The 23300-nt window shown below is 41.4% G+C and overlaps 1 protein-coding gene across 2 annotated transcripts in view; it reads right to left on the minus strand.

Moving 5' to 3' along the window:
- Positions 1-23300, minus strand: part of tfam (transcription factor A, mitochondrial) — a 49047-nt gene that overhangs the window by 14543 nt on the left and 11204 nt on the right. The window contains exons 5-7 of one of the 2 annotated variants that reach the window (XM_048608732.1): positions 19929-20024; positions 16987-17043; positions 2728-3462 (exon numbers count right to left, since the gene is read on the minus strand). In XM_048608732.1, coding sequence (XP_048464689.1) covers positions 3232-3462; positions 16987-17043; positions 19929-20024 — 384 coding nt within the window. In that variant the 3' untranslated portion in view covers positions 2728-3231. Of the gene's footprint in view, positions 1-2727; positions 3463-16986; positions 17044-19928; positions 20025-23300 lie in introns of those variants that run through there. The other variant, XM_048608734.1, reaches the window with a different exon arrangement.

A 23300-nucleotide genomic window follows, 5' to 3' on the forward strand; every position in this document is an offset into this window, starting at 1 on the left:
GATGAGCAATAATGATACAGGCAGCCAAGTCTTCAATGAACTAAAGTTTATGGAAGGTAAAGGATTGGATTGGCTGCACAAGATAGTAACAATAGTATGGCAGATGAGTCAGCCGAGGGAGATGTGGAGGTGGGCGATCTCACAGAGGTGGAAGTAGACCCTCTTTGTGATGAACAGCAGTTGTAGTCAGCTCAACTCAGGGTCAAAGTGAACGCAGAGATTGTAAACAGGGAAGGGATTTCCAATTATTACAGTCTTCCATCGCAATCCGAAGGCTGCAACCGTACAGGAACTTATCGAAGCGGGAAACATCCCAAGATAAATCAATGACAACCTTACTGAGACTGGAAGGGTAGTGATTGGAATGAGATCAGCCAGATGGACCTCAGAATAGGAGTTCCCTGATTGGGGCTGTTAATCTGGGGAGCCCTAGCTGACAGATATAAACAGGAATATCAGAGGTTCTGTTCACTCCGGGAGCTGGTTAAGTGTCAAGAACTTTCCACGTGTAAATAACGAGTGACTGGGTGATGGCATATTGGCCTCTGAGGAGTTATTTCAGGAAGTACTTATAAATATTGGATGTAAACCTGTTTATCCATAATTTTCACCACTTGACATGGTATCTATGCTCCAATTACCCTGATTGATTACAGCATTAGCCAGATTTCAATTATGCTAATAAGTCAATTTATAACTTACTGATTAAAATTTATGAAGTTTCTGTATCTTGACAGGCTGAATGACGAGAATGACTTTTGTTATATGTCATGTGTATAGCACTCCCTCAATGACAGTGGCTCACCACAAAAATCTGCACATGGAGTCTTTTAACCTGGGAAGACTGTTGCGTTGCATCTACCACATGGTTTTGGTGCATCAGGAAGCTATCCCACTCTTAGGAAAATCAAAGATTTGCAGATTCATAGTCAGCCTATTTGGTCAGGTCATGACACACCTTCCACGGCTATTAAGTCCAGAGGTGGACTTGAACCTAAAGCTCTGTTCCAGAGAACAGTACACTACCTATGGTCCACAAAACATCCCATTAAATGTTACGGAGCTCACCATTCAACGTTTGAGTGTTTGCATCCGAGTGACCGCTAAAAGCAAGTCTCTTATCGTGCCAAAAGAAAACAAATTACTTGCCGCACATCTAACTACACCCAGCAGAAGTCAAAACTACTACAGCCAATCAGACGGAGCATCCAGGTCAAGTCACTGTCATCGGGCTGCCAGGTTCCTCCCAGCAACCCACTTTGTCAGAAATGTATTTGACAGCATCCTGGAGGAATTCTTAAAACAGATATAGAAGTGCCAATCTGAACATTATGATTGGCATCTGAAGGTAGACAAAGAGACTTCAATTAAAAAAATATATTTTGTGTTGTTTAATTCCACCGCTGCTGGAACTTCAATAAACCTGGAATTGAAAGCTAGTCTCAGCAATGATGATTATGAAAAAAAACCATAAAAACCCATTTGTTTCAATCTAGACCCACAATATAGTTGACTCTTAAGTGCCCTCTACAATGGCAGCAAGCCAATCAGTTCACAATCCATTAGGGATGGGAAATAAATGTTGGTCTGGCCAGTATATCCCAAAGAAGATAGACTGAAAGAAACTATCTACAAATTTCAATAGTCTACTTTTCAACATGACTAACAATGCTGACTGCCTCAGTCAAAGTCACTAAAGAATTCTCTGTTAGAGCGACCTTGGCACAACTGGATTGCTCTGCATCTTTCAGCATAACTAATCACTCCATCTTCCTGTAGTGTTAACTTTGGAGAGACTGCCAACCCGATTTCACTGTTACTGATTACACTGTTACTGATTACAATGCCGCAATGACATGGACTATGGTTTCTCCTCACGTACTGCAGTCTTCTCTCAACGTAGTTCTACTCATAAAAATTCTCACAGTCTGCCTCCGTTTTCAGGCTTTTGTTACCCATTGGAGATATTAGCCACAGAGACAGGATTAATTTCTATCTTTGCTGATGACTCCAACTCTGGTTCCACAAATTCCCATATTCTCGAATTGTCAAACTGCCATCAAACTGTGGATGAAAACAGCCACAAGAAATAGGAACAGGAATTGATCAGGTGGCCCAGTGAGCTTGCTCCCCCAGTCAATACACCAGTGGCTGATCTCAGGCTTCAACTCCGCTTTCCTATCTGCTCCACAAACTCCTCAACATCTGAGAGACCAAAAAAATCCCTTTACCTGCACTTTAAATGTATTCAACTATGAAGCATCATAATCCTCTGAGGGAGATAATTCCAAAGATTCATAACCCTTCGAGTGAAGTAATTTCTCAATTCAATCCATAACCCAATTATCTAAATGCTAATTTCCAGTCATCACCTCTACTCTCTACGCATTCCATGCCTTCCAGCAGATATTGTCCTTTCTTCCACTGGCCCTAACTCCACCTTCACTAGTACTTCCAGTTCTATGTCCAGCCCACAATCTTTGGCTTCTCATTCACTTGCCCCAACCCATTCCGATTTGACAACAGAGCTTTCACTCATCTTAAGTCTGCACTGGACATTCCCTCCCAAATTCTCTTCAGTTTCTGAGTGCTCATCTCCCCTTCTCATCTGCCTGTGCTTTTGACTAACTCAAAAAAAAAACACCCTGCCCATTTCTTTTTCATGTGAATTGTCTCAAGATGTTTCATGACATTGACGGCACTGTACAAATTCAAGTTATGCTAAAATTTATGAAAATTTGACATTTATTTACATACCATAATTGGGGGAAAAGAATCCTTCAGCTGATAAGTGTACTGATCCATTATTTCAGCTGACAAGCAAAAGTGTTGTAACAATTTATAATATAGACCTAGCACAGAGGAGAGTCATCCTAATCACGAGTCTGTTGATCACCAGACAAGACTCAGTCAACATTATCTCAGTTATTACTTGCATATTTACGGACTGGTAAATTACATCACTTCTACTGCAGACAACAGGCTGCTCACTAATGCCCCATTTCGGCTGCAAATGCTATCACTGCTCACCAATGAACTAGAATTACCAGTCTGCTACGTTTGCTGTTGTTGTCCATCATCAACAAGTACAAAAATTCAAACAAACATTCAGTGGAACATTTCAGGGAGATACCCCCATCTTGAATTCCTGACCTTTCAGGAATCTGAGTCAGTATTCAACATCTGACATCAGTAAGGTCAATAAAAATATTAGAACTCTTAAGAACAGCCTTATTCTTCAGAGGTCTTTTTGCTCTTGGTTGTGCTTAATGTTGCGGATGGCTTCGTAGTTTTAGCTGCCGTTTGATTTGCTTTCGCTTTCATTCGTATCAGCTTCTGAACTCTCCTCTTCTGTTTAACTCGGATAACGTCTTCATGTCCCGTCTCAATCATTTGCTCCTCCCACAATTTGATTTCGTTCTGGTAACGAATTTTGTCATCCTCGGCCAGTTGTGCGTACATCTAGGAAAGTAACAATTGGTGTCAGATATTCATGAATTGGGGGACAGAAACAAAAAGTACTACTCATCTTGGCAAAGCAGGAGGAAGCTCACACAAGGGATATAAACACTAGCATAGACCAGTGGATGTGCAATCTGTTCCTTCCTGCAAAAAACACACGTTCCAAGGAAGTCAGGATTGCCAGAAATAGAACCATTGATTTGTCCGATGTGGCTTTCATAAATTGTTTAACTCCGTCAAACACGGAAGCATTAAAGGTCCTTATATTAAAACAAGATTTGACCGAGCAGCTTCCACACTCAAGTCTCCTTCTATTTTATTCAGATACGGAGGAGGGTGCAAAAAAAAAAGCAAGAATAATTTTGACCCATAAGCATGGCATGGAAGTGAGTGAAATGGGTGCATTTTATTATCTCTTCGAATTACAGTCATTGAGTCATACAGCACGGAAACAGACCCTTCGGTCCAACCTGTCCACACCGACCATAATCCTAAACTAAACCAGTCCCACCTGCCTGCGCTCGGCTCATATCCCTCCAAACATTTCTTATTCATGTACTTATCCAAATGACTTTTAAGCATTGTAACTGTACTTGCATCCATCACTTCATCTGGAAGTTCATTCCACACACAAACCATACTCTGTGTTTAAAAAAAAATTGCCCGTGTCATTTTTTCATTTTCCAGCAGCAGAGAGAGAGGCGACAGCGAGGACCAGGGGGCTGTCGGGAAGGTAAGTTTTCCCTCTTAAAGGGCTTACCTCGAGCGTCAGCAGCCTTCATTTTCCAGCAGCAGAGAGAGAGGTGACAGTGAGGACCAGGGGGCTGCCGGGAATATATTTGGGCAGCGGCTGAACCCGAGACACTAAACGTGTAGTATCTCCCACCCGCCCTCCTCGTCTAACCAAGAAAAAAGGACTCTGTGGTGTGTTGGTAAGGTAAGGTTTTTATACTTTTTCTATTTCTTCTGTATTGTGTAATTGGTTAAAAATTTACTTTCTGTTTTTATTTATCTATTAATTGGTTATTTGCAAAGACCATAGCAGAAAAATATTAGAAAGTATTTAACTCATAAATTGATATAAAGTAATAAAGTAATTAACTAAGTAGAGATGGCTGGGCAGGTGATGTGCTGTAGCTGTATAATGTGGGAGCTGGCTGATCCCATTGTGAACGGCAGTGACCACATCTGCAGCAAGTGTTGGTTGCTGGAAGAACTCCGGCTCAGAGTTGAAGATCTGGAATCTGAGCTTCAAACACTGCGGCACATCCGGGAGGGGGAGAGTTACCTGGACGCTTTGTTTCAGGAGGCAGTCACACCTGGTAGATTAAGTAATTCAAATTCAGTTAGTGATCAGGGACAACAGGGTGTGACTGCAAGTGAGGCAGGTAGGGGGATCCTGAGTTCAAGCATGGAGGAGCCTCAGCTTTTGACCTTATCCAACAGGTACGAGATACTTGCTCCCTGTGTGGATGAGGAAAAGGGCTGCGGGGAGGATGAGGAAAAGGGCTGTGGGGAGGATGAGCCAGCTCACCACGGCACCATGGTGCAGAAGGCCATTCAAGAGGGGGGAGCAAAAAGACAAGTGGTAGTTATAGGGGATTCTATAGTTAGGGGGATAGATAGTATCCTTTGCAAGCCGGATCGGGAGTCCCGCATAGTGTGTTGCCTGCCCGGTGCCAGGGTGCAGGACATCTCTGACCGGCTTGAAAGGATATTGGAGTGGGAGGGGGAGGATCCAGTTGTTGTGGTCCACGTTGGGACTAACAACATAGGCAAGGCTAGGATGGAGGACCTGTTTGGGGATTATCAAGCACTAGGAACGAAATTAAAGAACAGGTCCTCAAGGGTCATAATCTCCGGATTACTGCCCGAGCCATGTGCAAATTGGCTTAGGGATAAGAAAATTAGGGAAGTAAACACGTGGCTAAGGGAGTGGTGTGGGAAAGAGGGTTTCCATTTCATGGGGCATTGGCATCAGTTTTGGAACCGGAGGGATCTGTAGCGATAGGATGGTCTCCACCTGAACCGATCTGGAACCAGTGTTCTAGCGAAAAGGATAAATAGGGTGGTCACTAGGACTTTAAACTAGTGAGTTGGGGGGAAGGGAAAGCAAAAACGACAGGGAGTGTGATGGTAAATAAAAAGGTAAGCAGCAGGTTAGCATGTATGCAGGAGGGTTTAAGTTCAAGGCAGACTATGAAAGAAGCAAAAAGGAAGGATAACTCAGGAGATATTATTAGAGATGTTGGAAATCATGAGGGTAAGAAAGCTAGCATAAAGGCACTTTACCTGAATGCTCGTAGCATTCGTAACAAGGTTGATGAGTTAACGGCACAAATCATCGCGAATGAATATGATTTGGTAGCCATTACGGAGACATGGTTACAGGATGGTCACGACTGGGAGTTAAATATCCAAGGGTACCAGACTATTCAGAAGGACAGACAGGAAGGTAAGGGAGGTGGTGTAGCTCTGATATTCAAGGACAACATCAGGGCGGTGCTGAGAGATGATATAGGTTCGATGGAGAATGACGTTGAATCCATTTGGGTGGAAATTAGAAATTCTAAGAGGAAAAAGTCACTGATAGGCGTAGTCTATAGGCCACCAAATAATAACATCACATTGGGGCGGGCAATAAACAAAGAAATAACTAATGCCTGTAAAAATGGTACGGCAATTATCATGGGGGATTTTAATCTACATGTAGATTGGTCGAACCAGCTCGGTCAGGGTAGCCTTGAGGAGGAGTTCGTTGAGTGTATCCATGATAGTTTTCTTGAACAGTATGTAATGGAACCGATGAGGGAGCAAGCTATCCTAGATCTGGTTCTGTGTGATGAGACAGGAATAATTAATGACCTCATAGTTAGGGATCCTCTTGGAAGGAGTGATCACAGTATGGTTGAATTTAGAATACAGATGGAGAATGTGAAGATAAAATCCAATACCAGGGTCCTGTGCTTGAACAAGAGGAACTACAATAGAATGAGGGAGGCCTTGGCTAAAGTAGACTGGAAACAAAGATTTTATGGTGGGACAGTTGACGAGCAGTGGAGGACTTTCAAAGCACTCAGCAAAAGTACATTCCAGTGAAAAGGAAGGACTGTAAGAAAAGGGGTAATCTGCCATGGGTGTCTAAAGAAATAAGGGAGGCTATCAAATTGAAAGAGAAGGCATACAAAGTGCCCAAAAACAGCATGAAACTAGAAGATTGGGAAAACTTTAAAGGTCAACAGAAAGCCACAAAAAGAGCTATAAAGAAAAATAAGATAGAACATGAGAAAAAACTAGCACAGAATATAAAGACAGAGAGCAAAAGTTTCTATAAATATATGAAACAAAAAAGAGTGGCTAAAGTAAACGTTGGCCCTTTAGAGGATGAGAAGGGGAATTTAGTTATGGGATATGAAGAAATGGCCGAGGCATTGAACAGGTATTTTTTAATCGGTCTTCACAGTGGAGGACACTAATAACATGCCAGTAATTGACAAAGAGACGAAGGTAGGTGAGGACCTGGAAACAATCATTATTACGGAAGAGGTAGTGTTGGGCAAGCTAATGTAGATGTAATGGAGCTAAGGATTGATAAGTCTCCTGGCCCTGATGGAATGCATCCCAGGGTACTAAAAGAGATGGCGGGAGAAATAGCAGGTGCACTGGCGGTAATTTTCCAAAATTCGCTAGATTCTGGGGCAGTCCCAGCAGATTGGAAAACAGCAAATGTGACTGTTTAAAAAGGGAAGTAGACAAAAGATGGGGAATTATAGACCGGTTAGCTTAACCTCTGTAGTGGGGAAGATGCTCGAGTCTATTATCAAGGAAGAAATAGCAAGGCATCTTGATAGAAATTGTCCCGTTGGGCAGACGCAGCATGGGTTCATGAAGGGCAGGTCATGCTTGACAAATCTTTTGGAATTCTATGAAGACATTACGAGCAAGGTCGACAATGGGGACCCAGTGGATCTGGTGTACCTAGATTTCCAAAAGGCCTTCAACAAGGTGCCGCACAAGAGGCTACTGCATAAGATAAGGATGCATGGCGTTAAGGGTAAAGTATTAGCATGGATAGAGGATTGGTTGACTAACAGGAAGCAAAGAGTGGGGATAAATGAGTGCTATCCTAGCTGGCAGTCAGTGACTAGTGGTGTGCCTCAGGGATCGGTGTTGGGACCGCAATTATTTACAATTTATATAGATGATTTGGAGTTGGCAACCACGTGTAGGGTGTCAAAGTTTGCAGATGACACTAAGATGAGTGGCACAGCAAAGTCTGCAGAGGACTGTGAAACTTTGCAGAGGAACATAGATACATTGAGTGAGTGGGCAAAGGTCTGGCAGATGGAATACAATGTAAATAAATGTGAAGTCATACATTTTGGTAGGAGTAATAGTAAAAAGGATTATTACTTGAATGGTAAAAAGTTGCAGCATGCTGCTATGCAGAGGGACCTGGGTGTCCTTGTGCATGAACCACAGAAGGTAGGTCTGCAGGTACAACAAGTAATTAGGAAGGCAAATGGAATTTTGTCCTTCATTGCTAAAGGGATTGAAATTAAAAGCAGAGAGGTTATGTTGCAGCTGTACAAGCTGCTGGTGAGGCCACACCTGGAGTACTGTGTGCAGTTTTCATCTCCTTACTTGAGAAAGGATATATTGGCACTGGAGGGGGTGCAAAGGAGGTTCACTAGGTTGATTCCGGAGTTGAGGGGGTTGGCTTATGAGGGGAGACTGAGTAGATTGGGATTATATTCATTGGAATTCAGAAGATTGAGGGGGGATCTTATAGAAACATATAAAATTATGAAGGGAATAGATAAGATAGAAGTAGAGAGGATGTTTCCATTGGCAGGTGAAGCTAGGACAAGAGGGCATAGCCTCAAGATTAGGGGGAGAAGATTTAGGACTGAATGGAGAAGGAACTTCTTCACTCAGAGGGTTGTTAATCTATGGAATTCCTTGCTCAGTGAAGTAGTTGACGCTACTTCAGTAAACGTCTTTAAAGATAAGGTAGATTTTTTTTGAACAATAAAGGAATTAAGGGATATGGCGAGTACGCGGGTAAGTGGATCCGAGTCCACGAAAAGATCAACCATGATCCTATTGAATGGCGGAGCAGGCTCAAAGGGCCGGACGGCCTACTCCTGCTCCTAGTTCTTATGTCTTTTTTAAATCTTTCTCCTCTTACCTTAAAAATATGCCCCCTCGTCTTGAAATTCCCCACCCTAGGGAAAAGATACCTGCCATTCACCTTATCTGTACTCATGATTTTATAAACCTCTATGAGGTCATCCCTGAACCTTCTATGCTCCAGTGAAAAGTCACAGCCTACCCAGCCTCTCCTTATAACTCAAACCTTTCAGTCCTGGCAACATCCTTGTAAATCTCTTCAGAACCCACTTCAGCTTAGTAATATCCTTCAGATATCAGGGTGACCAGAATTGGACACAGAACTCCAGAACCGGCCTCACCAACATCCTGTACAACCTCAACACGACATCCCAACTCCTACAATTGAATGGAAACAATTTTACGTTGGTTCAAGTGGCTGTAATTCAACTCTCAGGGCCTAAACTGAATTAAACACCCCCATTAAACAACTTCATGATGATGGTAAATATGGATATTGAATTTTAATTTCCATTATCTGATTTGTTATTCCTAAGACAGTTCATAGACTAAGATGTTTTTTGAAAATGGAAGCAGCATAGAGATAAAATGGCTGCAGTAGTCTCCTGACCGCAGATTGAGGCATGCTTCTTGAGACCCATGTGGAACAAATGAGACTACTTGCAATTAAAATCGCCAATTTTATCTAATGTCATCAAAACCAGGCAACTGAGTCAGTCAAGAAATTTTCATCTGTTTTAATTCATGCTTATATTTTCATTCCACATATTGAGAGATGAGGGACTCACTTGTCAGTCAGCTAGCTTGGAAAGACAATGAGGACACAGTAATACACAGTGAGCTATATTACAGCAGCTGCTTTTGACCAGTGGAGAGAAAGAACACAGAGTGGTAACAGCAAGGACAGAAAGAACCTCCCTGGTTTCACTCAGCATCAAGAACATTGCTCAGCAAAAAAACAAATTGAATAAATAACCATTGAGAACTCAAGGATAATGACACATTTTGTCACTGCCGAGGATACAAGTCAACAATTAAACACAAGTGCCATCAGCCTTGTCATTGCTCATGGGATATGAAAACTGAGGTCAAGGTCAGCATTCCCTCTGACCAAAATGGATAACCTCACACTTTTCCAGGTTAAATTCCATCTGCCAAATTTCAGCCCATTCACCTAATCAATTCATTTCCATTTGTAGATATCTTATTTCTTCTTTGCAACTTCATTTCTCACCTATTTTAATGTCAGCTGCAAATTTCCCTATATTGTATCCCTGCATCCAAGATATTAATATAGATTATAAATAGTTGAGGCCCAAGGACCAAACCCTGTGACACCCCACTAGTTACAGCTTGCCAACCTGAAAGAGACCATTTATTCTGACTCTCTGCTTTCTGTTGGTTAGCCAATATGCTATCCAAACCTATAATAAGTCTTAATCCCACATGACCTTACCTTGTGTACTAACTGCATATGCAGTACCGTATCAGATGCGTTCTGGAAGCCCAGTTACACTACATCTACAGGATCGCCATTATCTACATTGCTTGTTATGTCTTCAAAGAACTCTAGAAAATTAGTCAAATATGACCTACCCCTCATAAAATCATGTTGACACTGATGGATTACATTTTGACTTTCCAAATGTCCTGTTATTACTTCCTTAATAATGGATTCAAACAACTTCCCAATGACAGACTTTAAACGAACTGGTCCATAGTTTTCTACTATCTGCCTCCCTCCCTTGCTGGATAAGGACATTACATGAGCATTTTTCCAATCCAGTGGAACCCTTCCCAAATCAAGGAAATTTTGCAGTATTATAACCAATGCATCCACTGTCTCTTTCTTTAAGACACTAGGATGTAGGTCATCAAGCCCTGGGGACTTGTCTGCCTTTAATCCCAATTGCTTCCTCATGTTTTCCCGAGTGATGGCAATTATTTTAAGTTTTTCTTTTCTATAACCTCTGTATTACCCGTTACTGTCGAGATAGTTTCAATGTACTCCACCATAAAAACTAAGACAAAATATTGACAAAATAATATCGCTGCCATTTCTGTGCTCCATAATATCAACTCAACAATCTTTTCTTGAGAGATAGTAGGAACTGCAGATGCTGGAGAATCTGAGATAACAAGGTGTACAGCGGGATGAACACAGCAGGAGGAGCAGGAAAGCTGACGTTTCCGGCCTAGACCCTTCATCAGAAATGGGGGAGGGGAAGGGGGTTCTGAAATAAATAGGGAGAGAGAGGGAGGCGGATAGAAGATGGATAGAGGAGAGGATAGGTGGAGAGGAGACAGACAGGTCAAAGAGGCGGGGATGGAGCCAGTAAAGGTGAGTGTAGGTGGGGAGTTAGGGAGGAGATAGGTCAGTCCAGGGAGGACGGACAGGTCAAGGGGGCGGGATGAGGTTAGTAGGTAGGAGATGGGGGTGGGGCTTGAGGTGGGAGGAAGAACAGGTTAGGGAGGCGGGGACGAGTTGGGCTGGTTTTGGGATGCGGTAGGGGGAGGGGAGATTTTGAAGCTTGTGAAGTCCACATCGATACCATTGGGCTGCAGGGTTCCCAAGCGGAATATGAGTTGCTGTTCCTGCAACCTTCAGGTGGCATCGTTGTGACACTGCAGGAGGCCCAGGATGGACATGACGTCTGAGAAATGGGAGGGGGAGTTGAAATGGTTCGCAACTGGGAGGTGCAGTCCCATTCACTTTAGCTACTCTCTTCCTTTTTATATACTCAGAGCTGCACTCACCCAGGTAAATGAGAAGTGTTCCACCACACTCCTAACCTGTACCCTGTAATTGGTGGACAGGCTTTGTAGCTTCAAAACCAGAATTCCCAGTCCCTGACCTGCTTTGAAAACCACAGTATTTGCATGAAAGTGTAAACCTCAGGATATATAACTGATTAATCAGAGGAGGCACTGAAAAGTCTTCCAGATAATACTTCAGCATCAATTAAATCCATTTGTAAGCAAATAAACTGACTAAAACATCTGACTGAAGCAGAAAACATCCAAATGGATTCAGTTTTTAGCAGCATAACGATCTAACTTTTTTGGGAGCTTTCTTACAGCGAGATTATTCCTGGGACACTTCAGATTTATGCCCTGAAATGGTTCTTACCAATGACTGATTCAGATTTGCACAGAGCCTTCAATGACTGAACAGAACAGGCTTTTAATCAATGGGTGCTCACTTCCTTTCTCCTTGAGGGAAACTTTAATGGATTAACTGAACTAGATGAATCACAGTGAATGAAAAAAAATCTACTCCACTTTGTGGTATCACTTATGTGGAGAGACTGGAGAAGCTGGTGTTTTGCTTTGAGCAGTAAAGGTTAAGAGGAGACTGAATACAGGCATACAAAATCATGATTTCTTTAAAAAAGCAGAATAAGGAGAGTTTTCCAGTGCCAGATGGATCAGTAACCAGAGAACACACTTAAGATTAAGATGATTGGAAAAAGAACTAGCGACAAGAGGAACCATTTTCTTTTTAAAGACCACGTTGCAGCCTGAAAAGGGTAGAGGGAACAGATTCAATAGTAACTTTCCAAAGAGATTTGGACAATGTTTCAAGAGAAAAGCTACAGTGCTTTGGGGAAAAGTAGTAGGGGCGTAGGATTAGGCTCAGGATAACTCTACCGAACAATGTGCACAAGAAAGCAGTCCCTAATGATCTCTCTCTGTGCCGTAATATTTCCAGATGCTATAGTGTAAAATCTCAGTGTTAAACAAACAGAAGGATGCAACACCAAGGGAAACCAACCGACCTAGGTTACTCAATCATTGGTAATTGTATTGAACCCCATTTTTATTTCTGATTGTCTGAAACAGTCACAGTTGGCATGGCTGAGTGGTAGGAGACACAGGATGGTGGTAGAAGGCTGTTTGTGTGACCGGAGGCCAGCGTGCAGTGGCGCATCACAGGGATGAGTGCTGTGTCCTTTATTGTTTGATATATATTCCAATATATGAGCAATATAGAAGAAAATTTGGGCAAATAAGTTTGTAGATGACATGAAGATTGGTTTGAGTAGTTGATGGTGAGGAAGAATGTATGAGGTGCTGAGCTTTGGAAGAAGTAACAAGACAAAGGGAGTACATAATGAATGACAGAATAGTAGGAAGCTCAGAGAGATCTTCCCTAAAGGTGGCAGGACAGATTAACAGGGGAACTAAGGAGGCATAAGGGACACTTGTCTTTATTAGTTGTGGCATAAGTTAAAGAGCAAGAAGGTTATGCTGGAGTGGTACATAAATTTAGGCCTTAGTTAGAGTACTTTGTGCAGTTCTGGTCACCGCATTGTAGCAACGATGTGACTGTGCTGGAAGAGCTGCAGAGGAGATTCACTAGGAAGTTGCCTGTGATGGGGCATTTCAGCTTTAAAAAGAGAGGCTAGATAAGCTCAGGTTGTTTTCGAAACAGCAGAGAAAGCTGAGGGGGTACTTTAATAAACTGTTTAAGCTTATGAGGGGCATGGACAGGGTGGATAGAAAGAAGAATTAAATAACAAGGAGGCATAATTTTAAGGTCAGAGGCAGGAGGTTGAGAGGGGATTTGAAGAAGAATTTTTTTTCCACTCAGAGGGTGGTGGTAATCTGGAATGCACTGCCTGGGTGGGTAGTTGGCACAGGAAACTGCACAACCTTTAAAAAGGTATCCAGATGAGCACTTGAAATGTCATAAGGCTATGGACATAAGCATTACAGCAAAATGCCACACATTATGGTGATCAGCCTTACACAACACAAACTAGTCTGACTTATTCTTCCACAATAAAAAGTCTGAATTCTTTTAAAAGTTGTTAACTAGTTCTTGCCTCTGGAGTTCTTAATAATCACAAATTTTGTGCCAACAGTTGCCAACTGTAACCCAAATGTGATCCTTGTAATTTCAAGGTCATCTTTGACAACCAAATTATTCTTCCTCAGTAGCTGCACAATGCAAACTTTAATAATTTATTCTTCCTAAAATTATTCTCTCTAGTAGTTGGGTATGCAAACTTTAATAATTTTGACTGGACATTGATGAACTGAGGTTTCCTAATTTTGGATAGACATTAAGACACCTGACAACAGTGAAAAAACAACTCTATTTATATGGCTGGTAAAGATACAATAAGAAATACCTCTGGTATTTCAGCAATCTCAAATTGTGATTAATTTGAGATTAAAAGCTCAGAGCTCTGAACTGAACACACTTTCTTTTGATGAAACACTTGGACTCCATCTTGAGGCTGAATTTAATTCAAAGTAATTAAATGAAATATAACCATGCTCTCAAAACAATAGCACTTGTCTAAATACTTTGTTGCTGAATAGTTTGTTTCTTCCACAGCAATTAAAAGCTTTGGTGTCCTGAAAAAAATGTGACTGACTCAGACAATGTTTCTCACCTTACTTACACATCACAAACAAATACACTACTTTAAATAACTTTGGAGGGGCTTGGATGGGTGGTAGATGATGGTTTGGATTCACTACAAAATGTGACAAAATAATGCCATGGAAAAATCTTTTGGTGCAATAAAATAAATTTGGAGAAGATCAAGAACTTCATTATATTTGGGCCTGCTAAACAAAGGATCCTGTTACGTTAGATCAGCCCACTGGCTCAACTCACCATTTCTACAATCCAAACATTAATTCAGACTCATCCAATGCTGTAGATTGACCATTTCAATGCAGGTAAACAATGTCAACCCGAGTAAAATGCGAAGTTATGATAGGGGCCAGTGCTGCATATTGGTAGTGTCCCCACCTCTCAGAAATCCCAGGTTCAAGTTCCACTTGCTCGAGAGATATATAACAACATCTCTGAACAGGCTAAATAAAAAAAATCTGCAAAGTCATGGTATAATTATCTATAGCCCAGTTTACAAATCAATGGCAAAACATCTCTGCAATTCAGACATTTTAGGAATGATCTGTAATGCTGAGAGAGGTGAGAGTTTTCCCTCAGAGGGTCTCTGGCTGGTAATTCCTCGCAGTAGCAATCTTCTACAAAGTCAACTAAAAATTACAATTACAAGATGGATCTTGGTGCAATATCAAAAGATTCCTTGAATTCATGTTCAAACAAGGCTATATAGACAGCTGAATTCATTTAATTCTTGCCCTTCATACATCCGTCATTAATTGGGGGTGTGAAGATGTGGGAGCTGCTGCTCAAATTCTTTTCAAAATTAATAGCATTCAAAAAGCAAATTCACAAGAGTTTCAAATTGTCCAACATCACAAGCAGCCAGTCCTTTCTTTTTAGATTGTTGGACAGGGCAAGAAGCCATGTTCCCAGACTGCTCTTAATGCCTGAGCATGGAAGTCAATTGAGAAAAATCAAATGATTGATCTGTTCCCTTCCATCTGCACTCCCCTTTCTACACCACATCCTCCAAAATTCCAAAAGCTTGACTTCCTAATGGCTGCCAACTTAATACCATGACCAAACAGTTGCTTCAACAAATGATCTCTATTGAAATCGAGTCCTCACTGTGTAGAATGGCATGCACCCTTTTATGCAGATAAATATTAATTGAACCCACCCTCTGGGCTTTGAACATAACACATTTGCTCACCGCTCGTTAGGATATAATTTATTGACTGCAGGCTTTTGTCTACTACACTGCATGAGCTTCGAGCACTCACTGTACAATTCTGCCATCATGGAAGGCAACTTCACTGCTTGTGAGGAGCTGTTTAATGAATTTAAGGCTTTTCTTTACTTCTAGTAATTCTGAATTCCCATGACCAAAGACACTCATAAATCTAATATGCTGACATTAATATCTAATATCTATTAAACACCTACTGGTGTTTCTGATTTATCAATATTTTGGGCTGAAATTGGAAAAGTAGAACATTTCCTATGTCAGGCACACTGTTTCACTCTTAATCCTAAGGTCTCCCTCAGGAGCTGTGGATGCTCAGTCACTGACTAGTTTCAAGAATGACATTGATCGATTTTCAGATTCTAAAGGAACAGGAGGATCAAGACGTGCAGAAGTGTGGAATTAAAGTCAAACGTCTATCATGATGTTACTTGATGGCAAAGCAGCCATAAGGGAACTATTCTAATCCAGTTCCTATTTATTATATGCTTAAGACAATCTCAATGACTGTTAAGTTTGTGATACATGGTTAGTTGGTTTCATGCTGAAGGTCCCTGGTTACCGCACAGGGAATGGAAACTCTACAGACTCACTTCACACCAAAGCCTCACAGACATCAGAAAGGAGACTCTGATCCCACTAGGCAGCTCTAGATTCAAATCCAGGTTCTAGATGTGAAAAGGCCAAGGTCTGACTCACAGTGCCTTTTCTCTAATTAATTAAGATATAGAGGGGGAAGAAAGCAAACAGAAAAATGCAGCATAAAGCAAAAAACGGATCACAAATGATGCTGCAGCACAAACACCAGCCTAAATCTTCCAATAGGATGAAGATCGAATGTTTCAACTTCAGTCACTGGATGCCCCTTGGAACCCTGAGGAAGTCTCAATGTACATACAACCACATGACTTGCACGGTGTAGTTCACATTCTGATTGGCAGTCTTATCTTGCCTTGTCTGCTACACGATTCCCCACAACAGTGGGATCAAACAATCACAACTATAGAGACTTGGGCCGCTTGCATTATGCTTACCCTGCCTTTTTTATTTAAAAACAGATTTTCTTAGATCTTGTCCAGGTTAGGTGTAAAAGCTGCCCAGGGTCACGGCTTGATGTGAATCAGCTGGAGCGACAAAGCTTCCACAAACCCCGGCAATCTTCTCACTCTCCCACGTTTCGCCCGTCCTGGCTCACTCCAGCCCACACCCCCCCACAACAACGTTCGCCATCGCCCGATCCCAACAATGTTCACTCGCTCTCCTGAATCCTTCCACCCTCTCCCAGGGTCAGGTCAACGTCAGAAGAATCGGCATTGTTAGGAATTTTGCGAGCCGGGATGAAGAAGAGGGTGAACGTCATCAGGACTTGACAGAATTGGAAGGTGAATATTAATTGGGATGATTGGGGGGCGGGGGGGGGATGGGGATGGGGATTGGGTCAGAGAGGTATGTAGTAACTAAAGCTTTACACTTCCAGGGGTAGATAGGTCCATTTTAAAAGCAGTGGCAGTCATTGAACTGATAGCAGACCTTAATGGGTGTGGCTACAGGTCAATCTCCCAATCCCATTCATTCCTGGATAGGAATTAGATTCACACAAGAAGGTGCAAAGGCCCAAGAATCAAATGAAAAGTAAGCTGTTTACATCACAGTCAACAGGGGGCACATCACTGACTGGAAGATCTGGGCCATGAAATTTATTAATGGATTAAAAACGAGGGAATCACTTCAGCAGTAAATTAGTCTGAAATGCAAATGAAAAAGTGACACCTACCTGCTTCTGTGTATCAGACTGCCGATGCCACTCATCCTGTAGGTTTTTCAGCTTTGCCTAAAACAAATCATAGAATCCTAACTTACTTATCAGAGCATGGGAACATTTTCCACATTTGTTTTCAAGACAAACAAAACATGACAGGACAGAAGAATACGTACACTACCCCCAGCAAATAACACTGAAAAGTTTCAGAATGGAGTTACTACCTTCAGAAATCTCCCTGTTGTTCAATTTCATTCAATTTACATACCACGTGGAAATATCTGTAAGCTACCCATCAAATTAAATCCAGTAATCCATGGAACCGCTATCACCTTGAAAACAACTGTCTCTATTAAACTTCTGGAGAGCTAGTTGTTATAACTGCATTATGAATGACACAGGAGCCTAAGTGGAAAACATTATGAGTCCTAGGTAGGTATCATGTCTTTTACACAATAGTCATGGGTTTCTGGGCAGACCTGGTACACCAATCAGGGTGAGCTTCTCCTTCTTACTTTGTGGTTTACTGGTTTTGTATCTTCTTCGAATTGTTTTCCAGAAAGGATCATCTGGCATAGCACAGCACATTGACTAACCAAATGAATGTCACAATAAGTGTCCTTCATTAGTCCACCTTCCTCTCCCGGCCGATGCTGGTCTGATTGTCATTTTGCTACCGTACGTTCCCACAACTACTAGCCTTGCTGGCCATCATTCGTCTGGGATTCCAGATGATACCAGAAGGTTCCTCAACAGGAAAGGGCACCATTCAGTAGCTATCTAGAGTGGGGATCCCAGTCCTATTTCACCAAAGGTCACCTGAACAACCTCAAAGATGGCCCTGTTGAGATCATTGACAAGACAGACTGCTCTACGCTGCCTAGGCTGTCCAACTAAAACTTTTATCCCATACAATTCTGAATGGTACTCCTGCATAAGATTCCACACCACGTACAACGTCAATTACATTTTTGTACTAATGTACCCCTCCTGCAGTTGTGTCATTGTCACAGACAGTGATTTGGAAATTAGAACAGGGTCCCTTGGTCTACTTTAATATTTGCAAAATTTGAAACCTACAAGAAGAAAGCCTAACTATGCTCAAAGTAAGGAAGAAGTCACCCTTTCCTGATAGAGTGCATAGTCAGTCACTAAATGAACGATGGGGGTGGGAGGGGCTCTGGCGACCGTATTCCAATCCTTGTTAGAAATGCGTTGAATTGATCAGCATAAAAGTTACTCTGTTTTACTTGAACTAGACTGAGAAAATGTTTAGAAAAGAAGGACAAGTTTTCTCCCTAATGCGATGGCAATAACAAACATGTTGAGAATCAGGTTTCAGAATGCATGACCTTCCTTCACCCACACATGAATATCACCTACACTGTATTGTCCTTCCATTCCAACAATAACATGGGAAGTCTCAACTTCCTTTTAAGTGTATGATTACAGCATAAAATCTCTCCAATGTGACTTTCGAGGAATGGCATTTTAAAAATATACTAATTGACAAAAAACCCTGAAAGGTTTAAATCAAAGCGTTTTGGGAGCTCTCTTTTACCTGCGAACACTTAAAACCAATGGCTGTACTCAAATTAGAAAAGAGAATTGTTTGGATGGAAGGTGACAAGGTCAGATGCCCACAGATATCAGGTCTGGGCGAAATAAGCAATACCTTGTGGCCCAAAAGAAAGCCAATTTTATTCATCATTATTTAAAATTCGAAAGTAAATGAGTTCAGCACCTCACGAGCAAGACAGATTCCCAACAAATAATGGAGACTTGCTCATAGGAAATAAGTGCCATGTGTCTCCTTAAGGTGATTGTATTGAAGGATTCCTCATTAGGTGCAAGAGTTGCCTTGATTATTCAAGCATCAACATAGGTGTTAAGGGGTCTTTCTGCATGAAATGAAATGCAGTGTAAAAAAGGTGATGTTGTTGATATCCAAACCTGAAAGAAAGAGGTTTAGCAAAATTTGGTGCTCAAAGTTTAACAAGTTAATCTAAGTGGAGGAGGTTTGAGGAATCTAGATGTTTAGACAGATTAACATGATAAGAGCCAACATATAAAGGAGAAAACTCTACAACATGACACTTAAGAAGGGAGTAGATTGACCTTAAGTTTCAGATATATTCTTGAAATTAGAAATATTTATTTCAGTCCATAGAGCTGAGATCTACTGCCATAACAAACCCAGGACTGTGGCATAACAATCACTTTCATACATCTCACCAGCATGAACTTCAAAGAAGTTTGTTTGAAAATTAATTCTAAAGGTGGTCCTGTGTTATCACTCCCGCCACCTTATCAAATTCTCAGAATTGAATGGAATCACTTTCACCTACAGATCTTTTCTCAGACTACTTATTTTGCTTATTTTGTACCGTTTGTTCAAGATCATCGTACATTGATGTAAATCAAGGCCAAAGTCCACAGCTTCTTAGGACAGCTCTATAGAATTATCAAATTGCTATGCCTTTAGAGTTATATACAGCATTAAAGAGGAGGTGATAAAGCACTTAAACTAGCACAACATTTTTATCCTATCAACTGGAGGGAGAGAGAGAGAGTGGGGTGTACTTTTTTTTTTAAATTCATTCATGGGATGAGGGCATCACTGGCTATGCCAGCATTTATTACCCATCCTGGTGGGTAGCTAAGAGTCAACCACATTGCCGTGGGTCCACAACAAGTAAGAATGGCAGTTTCCTTCCTAAAAATCAACAATGGATTCACGGTCATCATTAGACTCTTAATTCCAGATGTTTGTTGAATCTAATTTCCACCAACTGCCGTGGCGGGATTCGAACTCTGGTACCCAAAGTATTTTCTTGATGTCAGGATTAACAGCCCAGTGATAATACCACTAGACCACTGCCTCTCATGTAAGAATAGTCTTTGAAACAATTATTTAGGATTGACCAGTATTATAATTATTGCTGTGTCATTTTTACCTGTGAAGTTGCCCCTTTGGCTTCATCAAAGTTTTCGGCCATGAAAATATTGAAGGCTGTTCGAGGTCGTTTAGGCTTCCCCAAAATGGTGAGCTTCTTCAAAAAAAAATCATTAAAAGTGAGTATCAGTTCTTAAATACCATTTTAAACAGGTTTATGTAAAAACAACTGTGTGAGATTCATTCCTATACATCGAAACAGGTCAAACATTCTTCACTGTGTTGACCAGCACCCAACTGCGAGCACACAATATCTGCCTTCAGAGTGAATAGAGGGGTGAAGCACACATTGTCACTGCTATACTGTGTACAGGGGTGTCTGCTTCCACTACGGTAAGTAGCCAGTTTTCTAATCAAAGCACTGAATGGCAGGTCTGTGATCAGGTGGACAACAGGAGACATAAAATGACAAATGTCTCAATGGCATAAATACCAAAAGGATTGGCAATGGGAAAAGCCAAAAAGAATGTTGCCAGTGGAGGTGTGAATGGCAAGATGGTAGCCATCAGGTCCATACCAGGTACAGGCATTAGGGAAGAGACAAGAGAAAACAAAATACCAAAACAAAATGGGGAGAGTGGTTACAATCTAGAAGTATTGAATTCAGTGTTGAGTAGAGTATCGTAAGGGATCAAATCAAAAGGACGTACTATTCCTCGATTTTGCATTGAGCCTCCCTAAACACTGCAGCAGTTCAAATTAAAATGAGATAAAAGGGATCCAGGGGCAGCTTTTTCACGCAGATGGTGGTGTGTGTATGGAAAGAGCTGCCAGAGGAAGTGGTGGAGGCTGGTAAAATTACAACATTTAAAAGGCATCTGGATGGGTAAATGAATAGGAAGGGTTTAGAGGGATATGGGCAAATGCTGGCAAATGGGACCAGATTGAATTAGGTATCTGGTCGGTGTGGACGAGTTGGACCGAAGGGTCTGTTTCTGTGCTGTACATCTCTACGAATCTATGACAGACAACTTGAAACATGATATCACACCTGTGTACTGCAAAGGAAGTGATCTGCAAACTGGTCACCCTGTCTGCTTTAGTGTCTCCAATGTAAAGCAGACAACATTCTGTGCAGCTAAAATGGTATAATAAATTGAAAATTAAAGCAAACCCTTATTTCACTCAGGAGTCTTGACTGATGAGAAGGCAGGTGTTGAATTTTGTGTCTGTGCAGACAGGTGCCAACAGGAGGGGAGGTTCTAGGGCTGACTAAAGAATGGGTGTTTTTAAGAGTGGTGCCTTCAGAATAGTAGCGGTGGGTGGCGGGGGGGGGGGGGGATGCACGTGGTGATGGCACTGTGCTCGAGGTGCTAGAAATCATATAGACTGATAGGATGAAACACAAGGGAAACACCACTAATATTTCTTGGGGTGGGGGTGGAAGAGATGGAAGCAACAGTGTGTGAAATTGAATGGATGTGGCTGAGGGCCTTGTCCACTGTGGTGGAGGGTCCCTGAGTTGAGACAAAAAGGAAAACATATCAGAATTTGAAATTATTGAAATTTGCATCGCCAAAACAGATGCAGAGACAGGGAAACCAAGAGAATGGAATGGAAGCAGGCTGTGAAAAAGGTAAGACATAGAGGCAGGGAGGAACATGACAGTGCAGAGAGAAACAGCAGATATTACAATGCAGTAGATATGAAGTGACGCTATAGAACAAAAATAAAACTTCAGTAAAGACCACCAACAATAGGAATTACCAAAGAGACACAAAAACGGAAAAACACAATATCAATAAAAATCACAGACGGTACAAAAAGAACATGGAGGGAAAGTGTACATCTGAGAAAACTTGATGTCTCCAATTAAATACCTTACATCTACATTCTTGTCTACAATTTAAAAAGGAAGTATTTTCTTTTGTTAAAACAATGCCTTTGATATAGGTTATTCACCAAGGAAGACATGCTGTTTCTATTCCGCTTCTCTCAAACAAGGCCAAAATGATCAAATCTAACCCAATTATTGGGTAACAAAGTAGGTACGGATAAAGACTGGGACTCGGCTCTAGTCTGCCTATTACTGGCAACTAGGCACTCTAACAATGAAACAACAGATTTTTCCATTAGACTTTACTTCAAAATTTCTTATAAACAAGAAATGTACAATAAGGCATCCAATACACCAAACTGTACTAGTATTTCAAGTAACATTGGTTCTAAAGATAGTTATTTAACACCTACATACTTGACAATGAATTTAACACCTTACATGAGTCAAACTCCACAGCTTCCGAATCTAAAAATGCACTCTCAGATTTTATCATTAGCACTTGAAGTGGTTTATATCCAATTAATACAGGTTTTTGCAAAGAACAAACCATTCATTAAACTAACTGGAAAAATGCCAGGTATCTTTTTAAGCAGAACCTGGCACTCATCATCATAACTGGGCTGACAATAATTACTTTAGGCGGGAAGCCATTAACACAAGCTCCAGTACGTTTCTTCAGAATTTCACACTGATAGTAGTGAGTGAAGGCTAATTAACATGAATAACAGTGTAAGTGACAGGGCATGACAATATTCCACTCAAATTTCAATTGTGTTTCAATACAAACAGCACAACCATTTTATTGAAAAATATGCTACCACACCGTATTTTATGGTCCATTACTATACAGTACTGATTTAGTATGGCTGAAGAATGCTTTATAGTCTTATTAGTGTACATTGCTAATGTGATACTCCCAAGGAGCATTTAAATGGTCTTTCAGCATACATCCTTTTTTCGTACTCCCTAGGCAACTTATGGCCACTGTGTATTGCTGATTTAATGTCTGTAGTGGAGTAATTTAATGTACTCCCCAGAGTATTTTATTGCCCAATAGGATACATTGCAGAGAACATACAGCAGGACATTTAGCCCCACAAAATCAGTTATAATCCACAGAAGCCTCTTGCCTTTCCAAATGCTTCGTCTCAACCTTTCTATTCCCTTTTCTCTCATGTCCGCTTCCAGAGTCCTTGCAAAAGTATTCAAATTAACTGTTTCAGCAACTTCTACATTCTAAACATGCTCCGAGAATGAAGAAGCTTCTCTTCATTTCCCTGTTGGAATTATTAGCGACCATTCAGTATTGATGGCTCGTACCACCCTGGTCTACTAGACTGATATTGGGAATGAATGTGTTGCCCTAGGAGGAAAGATCAAGCAGGCTGGGCATCTATCCACTGGAGATAGTAGGAACTGCAGATGCTGGAGAACCTGAGATAACAAGGTGTAGAGCTGGATGAACACAGCAGGCCAAGCAGCATCACAGGAGCAGGAAGGCTGATGTTTCGGGCCTAGACCCTTCATCAGAAGTGAGATATCTTGCTGTTCTGATGAAGGGTCTAGGCCCGAAACATCAGCCTTCCTGCTCCT

The sequence above is a fragment of the Rhincodon typus genome, chromosome 20 (assembly GCF_021869965.1).
Source record: "Rhincodon typus isolate 14 chromosome 20, sRhiTyp1.1, whole genome shotgun sequence".
NCBI lineage: Eukaryota > Metazoa > Chordata > Chondrichthyes > Orectolobiformes > Rhincodontidae > Rhincodon > Rhincodon typus.